The sequence below is a fragment of the Ceratosolen solmsi genome, unplaced genomic scaffold (assembly GCF_000503995.2).
Source record: "Ceratosolen solmsi marchali unplaced genomic scaffold, CerSol_1.0 scaffold10, whole genome shotgun sequence".
Lineage (NCBI taxonomy): Eukaryota > Metazoa > Arthropoda > Insecta > Hymenoptera > Agaonidae > Ceratosolen > Ceratosolen solmsi.
Genome location: NW_011948412.1, coordinates 16,244,063 through 16,258,760, shown reverse-complemented (window position 1 = coordinate 16,258,760; position 14,698 = coordinate 16,244,063). Strand labels below are relative to the sequence as shown.

Here is a 14,698-nt window from a genome sequence, read left to right as displayed (position 1 = left end):
ATGATATTGTTTTCTTTTCTTCTTCCGGAAAAATGACACTTTTTCTCGTTTCCTTCGAATTTCTTTAGTTGCGGCAACTTCTAAGATATACTTTATAACTTACTACAAATTTATATTTATCATTACAAAAATATGAACTCATATATACGTATGCCAAAAAGCCTATATACAATGAAACTATAAATTATTTGCATTATTGTAAAATAAGATTTATAGATTTAATAATAAAATTATTTTATTTTTATAGTTTATTTTTAAATATTATATTGAGCATTAGAAATAAATAGAAATTAATATTATATATGAAAATTAGTCATTTTCATTAAAACTAGTTTGATTTCTGTAATTAATAATTAAAACGAAATTCAATACTTAAAATTTTACCTTATTTTAAATATATTTTAAATATTTATATTTAAATTTAAATTAAAAATGTGAATATCACATTATTACTATTATTTTATACTAATACAATTGCTTGATTGTTTTATTTTTACAAATATAATGAAACATTCAATACTGTATATTCAATACTCCATCAAATAATTTCAATGCTTCTATTTTGAAAGGCCATCATTGGAATAAGTTAAAAAATCATATTAATTTATTTATATTGATTTATTTATATTAATTAATATTATATTAATTAAAACATGCTAAAAATGAATTATTAATTTAACGAATATTTTTATAATCTAAATTTATTTAAATATATAAAATAAAATATAAAACTCTTAACATTCGAGGTTCATTACATTTTTTAAATAACATTATTAACGACACATTTTATAATTTTCGAAAATTTAGGAAATCGAAAATTTAATTTAGGAAAATAATTTAATTAACAATAACTAAATTATTATTAACACAGTGACACAATAAATTTAAGATGACTAATTTAAATTTTGTTAAATATCTATAATATAATTAACTTCATAATGCAATTCAAACATACCTTATATTTTATGATTATTATATTGTATTATTTTATATTATATTATATTATTTGATATTATATTATTATATAATATCATATTATAGATTAATGAGTGCTTAAAAAACAAAAAACGAACTGAAATCATAGAAACAAAAATCAAATAAGTAAATATACAAATTCGATGTTATTTAAGAGAGTGTGTGTGTGTGTGTGTGAAAGAAAGTATATGTAAGAACCAAATTTTCTGATTTCTATTAAATGCTTATAGATAATGATGATTTTATAAATTAAATTAAAAACTAAATTTTTCCGATACACATCATGCTTGTATATTTCAAGAAAAAAAGAGAAAGATGATATCATTCTTTATCATGTTTAATATGTAAAAATCTAAATCATTTATAATTAGATTATGTTTTACTAATATATAAATAAATATATTAATTAATATACAATTTTGTTTCGTTAAGACATATTGTATCTGAACCAAATCTATGAAAATTATTCAACAATTTTTTCAATGAAAATGTATCATTATTAAATTTTTTATTACTTTATTTTATGAAATTATTTAACGTCATTTAAATTAAAAAATATATATATATATGCTTGCAATAAACTTCTATGGAATAAATATGTATAAATATTATTCAATAAATTGCAAATTATTACAACCTACTATTAATTTTAATAAATCAATATTTGACAGTAAAGTAGCATCAGTCTTCTTTTATCTTTAATATTTTTTAGTATCAATCGTTGTGAACCGAAAGTATCAGTTCCTAAATATAATATGCGAATAAGAAGTTGCAATAATTAATGCAAATAAAAATATTGTTGTCAAAATAATATAAAATGAAAACAAAATATGTGAATGTTTACATTTTACGAAATAATTGACAAATAAATTACAGTGGTTAAAAAAGGTTGTAAATTATAGAAAATATATATCATTTTAAAATATTGTTTGCCTCTCAATACGGTAGCAAATAAATAAAGAACTAATACAAAATTACACTAATACAAAAAAATAACAAATACAAAAATAAATAAAGAACTTTTTTTTAATAACCTAGTCGTTTGTATTAATAAGTACGTATGATCGAAGACATATTTGTATTGCATTCGTGTTATACTTAGTGAAATTATTTAATTCTAATTTGTTTAATCATTTATTTAATTTGATACTACATGTATTGTACAACTTTTATAAAATAAGTCTATTCATAATGATATTTTTAATATGATTGTAGCTTAAACGTGTATTTACTGTGTAATTTACAATTTATCAAATTACTTTAATATTATTTTGGTAAATATCGTAATCGAATTCAAAATATTGAATACTATGAATAAGATAATAATTTATAATATTTTCTATATAGTTATATGATAACAATTCTATTACTATTTCTACTTTCGCATGATGCTTCAAGTATATTTTGAAATGTTTCTGATAAATTAATTTTATCTAAATAAAACTAGAATTGAGAATAAAATTTTGAGCAAATGTATAATTGCAACTTGAACTTTCATATATCCAATAATGGATTATTTTATCCTTGTTGTAAAAGTCTAAATTTGATAAAGATACAAATTTTTTATTTTTTTTCTTAAAGAGTGATTGATATGATTGACAGAAAAATTTCTTTGATAAAAAAAAACTACACACCATTTATTTAAACAATATTTGTATTAGAAATTGTAATTGAACGGTCCAAACGATAATAAGAAAACCTTCATACTATTCCATCACCATTTTCAATACAATTTCGATACTCACACCTTTCGATAAAATGGCGATCGTAGACATAGACATTAAAATGCCAGACCACTGCGTTTCATATCTGGTAATTGTCGGACTATCCCTTTCTGGATTGGTCGGACGTAGGCGTGGCTTAGCTGTGGGTGCTTAACATAAAGCACCAATAAAACCATTACTGTCGACGGCTACAAATTAGATGGGCGTGTCAGGGATTAAAATGCCAGATCGGTTTTGTGCTTTTACAAAGCCCACCAGCAGTCGATTTTGGCTGCTGTAACGCTTAGCGTCGGGGCCTATATGAGTATTTACAATTTATTATTTACGATAAAGATTTACAAGTGTATTACAATGAAAAGTCATGGCGATGCTGGTACATCAAATTTTCAAATTGGAGGTCAGTCGTTATCATCATTTTATTAAGTGTAAAATAAGGAAATTTTCTACTAAATGTTTAATTACCGTTAAGATGAAGATTATGATTCAGTGAAATGCAGAAATTATTTTAATGGGAATAAAATCTTATGAAAGATAATTAAAGAAATTTCTCGTAAATATTAAATCCTATGAACTTATTAGTTTATTATTTTTATATCAATTTTCATTCTTTCTTTCTTTCCTTCTTTCTTTATTTTTTTAATGTTATGATGAAATACAATTATTTGTTTTAAACAAAAAAATGTTTTATATAAAAATTATATTTGTTCAGACATAGTATTTTTTTTTAATGTAATCATTTAATACAAATCTATACATTTCTCGACTTAATTAATTTTATATTATAAAGTCTTATTCGAGAAATTATTTATACAGCTAACTCCCTATCATATATGCGAATGAATAATCATAATATTAATTATCAGAATACAAAACAATTTGAAATAAAACGAATGCACGATTTTTTCCATCGGTTCTAGCAAATTATTGAATTGAATTATGTGTTGGTAGACAAAGGATTATCGTCCGACTTGGTAGAAGAAGTCATTGTCTCTCCACCATGTCGCACGCGTAGCCCAAAGTGCGCCAGGTGTCGTAACCATGGAGTCGTATCGGAATTAAAGGGCCACAAACGGCTATGCACGTGGAAGAACTGTCACTGTCCTTGTTGTCTGCTGGTGGTCGAGAGGCAACGAGTGATGGCAGCTCAAGTGGCGTTGCGTCGACAGCAACAGGCACGAGACAACCTGGAAGGAGCCAGGGTATCCCTAGGGACAACTATTATGAACGACACTGGAAAGTATAATCATGTCCAGAATCGACAGAGGGCAATAGCAGCTTATCAACGCAGACTTCGGAATTTTGAGCGCCATAGGGTACAGCTGGATCGGCATCCTGGACAGAAAAACGTCAACCAAGACATTCGTATCTTGAATAATCTTCCTGGTATGACAGGTTCACGGATTTCTTTTACAAATACTAATCATTACATTGTCGATTGCAAGACATTACCTGCACAATTATATAATTTTTTAATTGCTTAAGAGTATGAGTCTATTGTGAATTGGTGTATAATGTTTATTTTATAAAATGAAATTATCGTTTGTAATTGAATTATACTTGAAACCCATATTTTTTTAAATAACATAATAACATTATCTTAAATGTTAGATTAGATTTATTTGGACCTTTTTAAATAATTTATTAAAGTGTTGATATTTTATAATTTATGTAACATTTTGTTATAAATGAGCATATCTATCTATTATAATTACTATAATTATACATGTTACATAAATATAGTAATAAAATATTAATGTCATCAGAAATATATTTCTATAAATATTACTTGTATTTAATGTGTGAAGATAACATGCGTTGTCTTTTTGAATTATATAAAACTAAGTACCACATATAGAAGAAAAATATATATTACTATTTATTTTGAAATATATCATCGAAATTTATGACGTTATTTTAATTCTACAAAAATTTTATTTTATTTTTTAAATATAATTGTTTATGAATTTTCACACACAAATAAATTATAATCAATTTATACAATAACTATATTCATACACTTGAATCTCTTGTTTATAATATAAGCAGTTTAGTGATACAATATATTTCTATAATATTTTTCTATAAATCGAGCTAAATTCAATAAATATTATAATTGTGTAATAATTGGATAATCATTGAGCTTTAGGATATTACAAATTAATATTTTTAAATTATTAATATCGTTGCGATTACTAATATTTTTAAAATATTTATAATGGTTTGATGCTTAATATCTATGAAGTTATTAAGGAACATTATTTTATTACGAATATGATTATTTCATCTTAAAATCTTATGATTTTATCATATGATTATTATTTCTACAATTATTTATTACTATTCCATTCAAAGGATTTCTTTTTATTTCCAAATTTGACTTCCAAATCTTTTGACTTTTCATTCTATATGAACAGAAGAACAAATATATTTATTATTACAATTATAATATATTAGATAATTATTAATAGATTTAATAGATTAAAGTTAGATTTTGGATTTGTTTCAGATCATCCAGACTATGTCTCAAGATCAATTATAATGACAGAGACTGATCAGAATAATAAACAGAGCAAATCGTTAATTAAATTTCATAATACATGTTCAACGTATCCACAAATACCTTTGTTTTCATGTATAGCAAATACACCAAGTATAACATCACATTTAAATGACGGCACATGTGATTTCAAATATCCTTACGAATCATTGCATAAGAATAATGGCGATGCACGAGTGAATAAAAAATTGAAAATTTCTTTTAGCGTAGAATCTATTATTGGAAGGAAATGACGATTAAATCATGTGATTATTAATTGATCTAGTAAAAATTTCATAAAAATTTAGTATTAATTCATGTGTTGATATGTTCCAAATTTATCTTTCTTTATCAACGAATTTAATTAAAATTTTCGAAAAGACAAAATGAAAAATAAAAGTATTCATCAATCGATTATTGTATTTGCATATTTTGTACTCATTTTAAGATACTGCAAAATCAATTTTAACTGCATATTAACAAATGTTCCAAAAAAAAAAAAAAAAAAAAAAATTTTGAAAATGGTACTAAAATTCTTATTATATTAACCTACATAGTACTTTAATATAAAACATTGAAGTTAATATAAATAATATTGAATTCTTAAATTTTATGATACTATAATTTATTATAAGTAATAAATAATAAGTGATTAACTAGAACTAGAAACATTGAAACTTTTTTTGTTATACATTTATTATATTGTTTAATAATTGACTACCTCTTAAAAACTTTTTCTAATGAAAGAATTAGTTTACAGAAATTTCTAGGTTGCAATAATTAATATTTTGAAAAAGGTTCGTGTAAAATATGTGATTGTAATGGCAAAAGTATTTTATCCTATATTATTAAATTCTTTTATATATGCGTTTAATTTATAATTAATTAATATTTCTGTAGACAGTGCTTTAAAATTTATTATTAAATTTTATTTATAGAATTCAAAATTTTATTATTGTTTTATTATTAATAGATTGGATGTAGAAAGCAATTATGAATTGTAATATATTTAGCGATGATAATAAACAAAATTTTTAGTATTAATAAAAAATTATATAAATTGATCAGTTTATTTCAAACAACTATTGATAATTGATTATTCTAACAATCAAAATAAATTATTAGATTTCTTGATAATTATTTAAGACCATTTAATTATACAATATTTTTAAAATCTCCTAAGATATTTTTTATTTCAAAAATAATCCTGCGAATTGAACAGACATATTAATAAAAGAAATATGTCTTTACCCAATAAATTCCTTAAATTCATTTTTATGCATGACACTGAAAACAGGTAATGTAAATCTTAGCGTTAAATTTATTAATTTATACACCTAATGTAGTATCTAAATCTATGAAAACGTACAGTTTACGTAGAGTAGTTTGTACAGTTTGTAGTTTACGTACAGTTTAACGTACAATTAATGCAAAATTTTAACTATTAGACAGCAATTCTTGAAAATTTAAAAATTAATTTTTTTTTAAGAGTCTATTTTATTTTAAGAATAAATAAAATTATAAAAGTTTCTTTACTTATAAATTATCATTTAGATGTTAGATTTATAATATAAACAGCTGTGGTTATTATTTATTTAATCACATATGAATAAGAACAGAAAATATCTATCTTTATAAAATATAAATTTAATTAATAAGTGATTACATATATTAGTAGATAGAAAAAATATATTTATTTCATATTCACATGTATACATTTTTTATTCATTTTACATACTATATATTGCTTAATCTGTATTTATCTTTTATAGACGAAGTCGAATTTTAGTTACTATATTATTTATTTATAATTTTATAAATTTCAAATATAATAATTCATATTATAAGTTAGTATGTTGTGAAAATCAATATATTTTAATGAAATATTTTTAAAATTATATATTATATTATTTTGAATATTTAAAATATTATTGGAAAACATTTGAAATCGCTACCAGACGCAAGCATAAGTAAACAGAACAATCGCCCATTATTATACTATTTGAATATTAAATGCGCAAAAACAAAATGGCCGAAGTATGGCACATGCGTAGATGAAGAGTTTAGTATTCACAAGAAATATTTTGACATTTTGCTTTTGCAGTAGAAAAGCCAAAAAGAAAAAGTAACTGCCTTATACCCGTGACGTTCGTATTTGTGAAATTTTCTTTTAATTATTCTTTAAATTGACAATATTTTACAAAAATGAATCGATTATTTGGTCGTGCAAAACCAAAGGAACCTCCACCAAGTTTAAATGATTGTATCGCTGGGGTGAGAATCATTTTCGTAGAATACTATGTTCTTTTAGGTTATAGGTTACTGGAATTGAATTAATGTTTATTTTTTTATTTGTGCTCGAAGAATTTTTTAATTATATTTTTTTCTAATTCTATCGTAATTTTTTCTTAATTGATTTTAATCATTGATTATATTAGTTTATTTTTAATTTTAAATTAGTTTATTAAATAAAGAAATTTTCTTTAAAATATCTTTATTCCTTTATCAATAAAAGTCATTTTAATTTTTATTTCTTAATAAATATATATAGTACGATAAAAATTTTCAGCAATTTTATATTTTTTATATACTTTTTTATAATGAATTTTTTAAATAAAGATCAGAATTGAAATTATTTTAATTTTTAATTAAATATAATGATATAAATATGTAGTTTGAAGTAATTTAACTATGTTTATAGGTTGATAGTAGGGCAGATTCTGCAGAAAAAAAAATTGCCCGACTTGATGCTGAATTGAAAAAGTTTAAAGATCAAATGGCTAAAATGCGTGATGGAGCAGCCAAGAATGCAGTTAAAGCTAAAGCTCTTAGAGTTCTTAAACAGAGGAAAATGTATGAATCACAAGTTGACAATTTACGTCAGCAGGCATTTAATATGGAACAAGCAAATTATACAACTCAAACATTAAAAGATACACAAGCTACAGTTGTTGCAATGAAGGATGGCGTTAAACAAATGCAAAAAGAATTCAAAAATATTAATATAGATAATATAGAGGTATAAAAAATTATTATACTACTTTTGCAAGATAAAATATTCATTAAAAAAAAACTATTTTAGATTTAGATAAGATATAGCATTTAATGTTTTGGGCTTATTTGAATGTTTCAGTTTCATTATATTAAATAGCTTTTAATCTCAATCAATCATTTCATAGTAAAATATATTTTTGACAAAAATTATTATAATGTAAAAATTAATAACTATTTGTTATTATTTTATTTTATTGGAAAGGAGAACAGTAAATTTAATATTAAATTTTTAATAAAATTGTTTGTTGTCTGTTAAAGAAGCTTTAAATAAAATTTATTAATTAAATTAGGATCTACAAGATGATCTTGCTGATATGTTAGAGCAAGCTGATGAAGTTCAAGAAGCAATGGGTCGATCCTATGGAATGCCAGATATCGATGATGATGAATTAGCTGCAGAACTGGATGCTCTGGGTGATGATTTAGCATTAGACACCGATACTTCATACTTAGATGATGCTATTAAAGCTCCTAGTGCACCTGACAAGGAACCTGGGGCAGCTTCCATTACAAATAGAGTAAATTTCCAGATTTTTTATAAATTTAAATTTTATTCTTACAAATCAATAACGACATGTTTTATATATTGGATATTTCACAGTTCATGCTTTATAAATATCATGTCACATTATTATCCATATATTTATATTAAAAATTTGAATATTTTTAGGATGGAGTTTTAGTAGATGAATTTGGTTTACCTCAAATACCTGCCAGTTAAAGTAATCAACTGTTTATATACTTCTGCTTTATTTTAATTAAAGACACTGTTCTTGGTAAATCCAATGATACTTTGAAGTTCCATGGGAATAAGCAAGTTATCTTGAATAACAATATACTTGATTAAACGAAAACACAGAAAATTAAACGTTTACGTTTAGCACAATTTATGAGATTGTTTTTTAAATAGGGTACATTGTATATTTGTTTAGAAAAATGGTTTTCATTTAATAATATAATTCAATTTATATAATAATTTATGTCTAATTAAGAAACAATATTTAATTTATAACAAAATATTAAAATATTTTCTAAAATACTCATGTATGTTTCATATTTTTATTTTGGTTGAACATTATGTTTTAATGAAATCTTTACTTTTTTGTTAAATCTATTACTATAGTATTAGCATAATTATATAAAGTATATATATTCTTGAAAGTTAAATTAACCTTTTTTTCGCTTTGATATTAAATTTTGACATATTTGCAAATCCATCTACACCAGACAAGCTTGTTCTATGTGATACAGAAAATATTTTAAATTCTATCACATCTTTGTATATCTTAGATACTGTAAATTATATTTATTTTTCTTATACAAATTAACATTTTAATATATTTTATTTTATTGTATTTTAACATATGCTAATAAAATTATATTTCAAAAATGGTTGTTAATTATTTAATAAAAAATGATACTTTTGTGTTTATCACCTAATATATGAAAAGAAATAAAGGATTGTTATTGACTACAGGCACTGTTTTTTAATTTAATTTTTTGATTTATGAAAAATTATAAATGTATATTACAATTTATTCTTAAAAGTGATTATATTCATATATCTACATTCATAAATAACATTTTATTTATAAAATCATTTTTTGGAAGTATAAATACTGAATTTTAATTTAACCAAGATTTAATTCAATTCTAGTCTAGAAATGTTAATTGGTGTTTGCCTTTCAATCCTAATGTATTGATCAAATACACTAAGGATTTTTTCTCTGCTTCCAATAAAATCTTCATTTTCAAATTGATCGACTTGCAAATAATGATGAATATGAGCCTACAATTAAAATTATACAATCAATAAATACCATAATAAATTTACATGGATTAAAATATCTTATATAATCTATTCATTATATCAATCTACCTTCTTTTTGTATAATTTATCAAACTGATGAATAATATCTTTGAACAAATAGGATATGGCAGTAGAATTCATCAAACACAATAATGAAGCTGGATGACCAACAGGTGGAACTGAACATAAGCCTACTTTCATAGCTTCTTTGCTCCATGCTGTAAACTTTGCTTTAGATTGAAATCTACAAAATAATTTTATTAATAAAAAAATCTATTATATCTATATTAATAAAAACAATTTATATATTAATTTTATTTCAATATATAAAAATTAATTTATTGTTATATTTAAAAAAATAACTAATAAAATTTAATACTAAATTAAATAATACAGTAAACATTATTTTTAATCAAAAGAGAATAGATATAAGACTAAAACATTGATACCTTTCTATATTCCTTCGTATATCGGTTAATGAAGCATCACCTCTATATATATGTGCTGCTCCAATAATAAGTGACCTTGATTGTAGTGGATCAACTTTTATTAATTGATTATTTCTGGACCATGCATTTGTAAATAATTCATCATAATATCTAAACAAAGTATATTATTATTAAATTATGCATTTTCATTAATTTTTTCTAAGAGTTTTACTTTTTGTTATTTGTAGTTATTATGTATGGTGCAGTAAGAGCTACTGGACTTATACTACTAAAAATATAATGCAAATTGGGGTATGCCACAAGATTTGTCGCTAACTCATTCATATCTGTATTTAAACTTCCTGAAAATCTAGAGCCACTGTAAATAAAATTTTACGTATTTTATGATTAAGTAAATTATTAGGTTAAAAATTCGCAAATGTATTTTTGTATTTTTAACCTTGTTAAGTGCATAAGCATGTTCACTATAATACTATTCATATCTTGAAATGGCAAGCACGAAGCATTATATTTTGCCTGATCAGCATTTTCTCTTTTACCATTTCTATACATGTTACACATATCTTGAAGGGCTCGATTCTCCGAAGGAAATACACAAGTAGCATGTTCAATTAATTCTCGAGTAGCTAATAAAACATTGTAAGGTGCTGTGATAACATCTTGAGTACTTGCAGGATATACACTAGAAACAAATCTAGGAAAATAATTTAGGAAATATTAAAATTTTTATTTTATTTTATTAAATATAAATAATCTTATTTGTAATATTAATTATTCATGAAATGTAATAAAATAAAGTTTAGACTTCAGATTATGTAATTTTATATTTTTTTATTATTTGATAATAATATACAACTTAATTTAATAATAAACAATTATCATTATTATAATTTTTACAATAAATTAATACATGCCGATGCAATCAATTAAATAATCGTTTAAATTATTGTATATTTCAAAATAATTTTGTAAATTATCTTACTGGTTTTATTAAATATTGTCAATATATTGAATAATCGTCTTAATATTTTTATATATATGTATTATAAATCCTATTTTATGTAAACACCATAAGTGATTGTGTAAAATTAAAAATACTAATTGTATTATAAGTCATATTCTCAAAAAATTATAATAGATAATCAGAGTATTTACATATACAAATGTAAGATTTTATTATATTTGTTTACCTGTCGACATGAGGATACGCATCATCCAATAATTTTAAAGTTGCAGTTCCCAAACCAGAACCAGTGCCTCCTCCTACTGAATGCATCAATAGAAAACCATGAAGACAATCACACTTCTCTACCATCAGTCTTATAGTCTCTTCCAGTCTATTATAATATTCTAAGCCATGAGTATAGTAACCAACTGCCCTAAAACAGCTAAGTGTTAATAGTTCAGGAAGAAGACAATTTTATTTTCAAAAAAATATATAAGAATTTAGAAACCAATTATTTCCTGATCCTGGATAATTTGTTATAGTACAAGTTCGGTCAAATAAATTGCTTAGTGGACCTTGAGAAAATCGACTTACAACACTATCTTCCATGTCTACTAATACTGCCTGTAATTTAATTGAATTTAAAAATATAATGTAATAGTCTAATAATTATTTAATATTATATGAAAAGTTATAGTAATAGGGATTCTCTAGAAACTATTGTAAATGTTAAAATTGATAAACTTAGTAAATTAAAAATAATAAAAAACATTAATCATAAATCATAAGTTTTGTTTATATATTTAAAATATATAACTTTATGTAACATACTCTGGCTTTAACTTTGGCTTGTTCCAAGTCTGACACATTTTTAAATGCAAAGCTATGCTGCTGACTATCCGGCACATAAAAGAAGCTACTGAAAGCATCGGAAAGTTCTTTACTATTTTTACTATAATTTTTGTACATTTTAAGAAGGTTAACACCTCCACTTGTCGTTTGTACTCCATACTCATGCAATGTCAATGGCCAAAAGGCTGAACCAATTTGATTTCCACATTGTCCAACTAAAATGTAAAAACATCAAATATTTAAAGTACAGACACTCTTTATAGAACTATTCTAATGATTAATCTAAACAAATGTTTAGCATAGTTGAAACTTCTTTACTATAGAAGTTTTTATATTTTTATATACCTTGTACGGTGATGAACTGACTCATTTTACTCACATAGTAAATTTATTTAAAATATTCTCTATCACAGGTTTTTCCAAATAATCTTGGAAGATGTAATTAGCACAAGAGGAATTTTCAGAATTGTGACTCAGCATAATATCGATTCGAAGGATTCTGAAATATTCGAAATATTCGAAGGAGTCTGAAAACGTGGACACTTCCGGCTTATCAAATATTTCTATCTTCTATTGCTGAAAGATATATAATGTGTAATCGAATTTGTTTTTATGCTATATTCATTTCAGCTAACTTCATGTCAAACTGTTTTGAAATTTGAAAATTATTTACTTTAAGTATAAAAGTTATGATTTATGATGCAAAGATTTTTTATAAAACAGACTTTTTATTTAAATATTTACAATATAAAAAAAAAATAAAAGTAATTTTTTTTAATATTGACATTCGACTAATGAAAATTTTTAAAAGAAAATAATAATTTATTATTATATTCAGTATACAGTCAATATAATAAAAATATTTTTATAAATATTCATTTTAAGAAAATTTAGTATTTTATGTTATCTTGAAATTGTGCAGTATATTTAAAAAAAAGAATTTTTAATTTTAAACAAAAGTTTAACCGAAATAATTTGTGGTAATGTTAGGTTATTAAATGATAAATGCACATACATTTCAGTTTTTAAATTCAGATTTTAATTGTCTAATAGTATCGTAATATATAATTTTATGTGTGATGATAAAATAATTACATATTTTTCTTTATCTGACATTTATTTTATATTTATTAAATTAATGATATATGTAGTAATATTTAATTAACCAAATACCTAAAAATGAAATAAAGGGTTATAACTTTAATACAAATTTTATCATTTTATTTCATGTAAAAATGTATATATTTCAAAATAAGAATATACACACATTTCTAATAAGAGTACCTATACGTAAATGTATTTATTCTCTTTGCTTTTATTTTAATACAAAATTTTCATATAGTTTTATTTTTACATCAAGGACTAAGTGAATTTTAAATTTATTTACAGTTAAAAATGTAGATTTTTATTAATAATTATTGAATAATTGTTAAATTAATTTAAAATTATATAAAAATTTGACATAGATTCTAATTTATCTGAAATGCTAAAATATTATTCTTTTCAAAATCTATGTTATAAAATAAAAAATATATCTCCTGAATTTATATGTAAAGTACATAACTTTAATGTCAAAAGTATATTTTAAATAAAAGATAGCATTTACGTGATATTATTTATTTTAATTATATTTATAGATTAATATTTACTTTATTGATACTTAGAGTATACGAGTTAGAGTTATCATTGTAATATTTTTAATTTGTTTTTGACAGCTTATGCAAAAAAAAATCAAGAAAATTCTCATAATTCATAATTCATAATCATAATTATGATTTCATAATTATAAATTTTAGTTTTATTGATTTTACTGTTTTATTATTTATTGATAGATTACGAAAAATAGGAGATGCAAGATTGTAGACCAATAATGATGTTTCAATATCTAGAATACTTAGGAACTTAAATATTTACGAGTACATTACAAGGATGTTTTTGATATATTATGAAAATTATTAACATATTTCAAACTATGCATTTTGGTCATTAGTAATATTCGTCTTAAGTACGTTACTAAATTGCATAGGTATAAATTAAAAAGTTAAGTTGAGTTGAAAAATTAAGTGAATTAAGTTCAAAATAAAATGAAATTTTCATCAAGAACATTTAGTTACTTACCAGTAGTTTTACATTAAAAATAAAGGGGATTAAACTGTGTATATATTTCATTTGATAATCGAAATTGTAAGTTTGTTCAATTTCAGTATTGATCAGCATTGTCTAATATATTTTAGTAAAAATTTAATTCAAGCATTAAACATTTAAGTCATTCTTGCATTTTCTTATTAATTTCGATAAATTTTTATGTTTATATTAGTTTTTTAATTTATAGAAATTTTAAATTTTTATCTC

At 22.6% G+C, this 14,698-nt stretch overlaps 3 protein-coding genes across 3 annotated transcripts; 2 read left to right on the top strand and 1 right to left on the bottom strand.

Moving 5' to 3' along the window:
* Window positions 1-3,036: 3,036 nt before the first annotated feature.
* On the top strand, window positions 3,037-5,466 carry LOC105365318 (doublesex and mab-3 related transcription factor 1). The gene is made up of 4 exons (XM_011503457.1): window positions 3,037-3,096; window positions 3,648-4,082; window positions 5,206-5,379; window positions 5,462-5,466. Exons 1-4 carry the CDS (start codon window positions 3,051-3,053, stop codon window positions 5,464-5,466), a joined length of 660 nt encoding a protein of 219 aa, XP_011501759.1. The 5' UTR covers window positions 3,037-3,050.
* A 1,806-nt stretch (window positions 5,467-7,272) lies between these two features.
* Vps60 (vacuolar protein sorting 60) lies at window positions 7,273-9,084 on the top strand. The gene is made up of 4 exons (XM_011497802.1): window positions 7,273-7,509; window positions 7,937-8,254; window positions 8,580-8,807; window positions 8,960-9,084. The coding sequence occupies exons 1-4, from the start codon at window positions 7,441-7,443 to the stop codon at window positions 9,008-9,010; spliced, it is 666 nt and encodes a 221-aa protein (XP_011496104.1). The 5' UTR covers window positions 7,273-7,440; the 3' UTR covers window positions 9,011-9,084.
* Window positions 9,085-9,908: 824 nt separating this feature from the next.
* On the bottom strand, window positions 9,909-12,901 carry LOC105360787 (tubulin epsilon chain). The gene is made up of 9 exons (XM_011497791.1): window positions 12,692-12,901; window positions 12,326-12,561; window positions 12,003-12,118; window positions 11,739-11,927; window positions 10,988-11,242; window positions 10,760-10,906; window positions 10,549-10,698; window positions 10,169-10,343; window positions 9,909-10,078 (listed from the first exon to the last, which is right to left on the bottom strand). Exons 1-9 carry the CDS (start codon window positions 12,714-12,716, stop codon window positions 9,932-9,934), a joined length of 1,440 nt encoding a protein of 479 aa, XP_011496093.1. The 5' UTR covers window positions 12,717-12,901; the 3' UTR covers window positions 9,909-9,931.
* Between the last annotated feature and the right edge of the window lie 1,797 nt (window positions 12,902-14,698).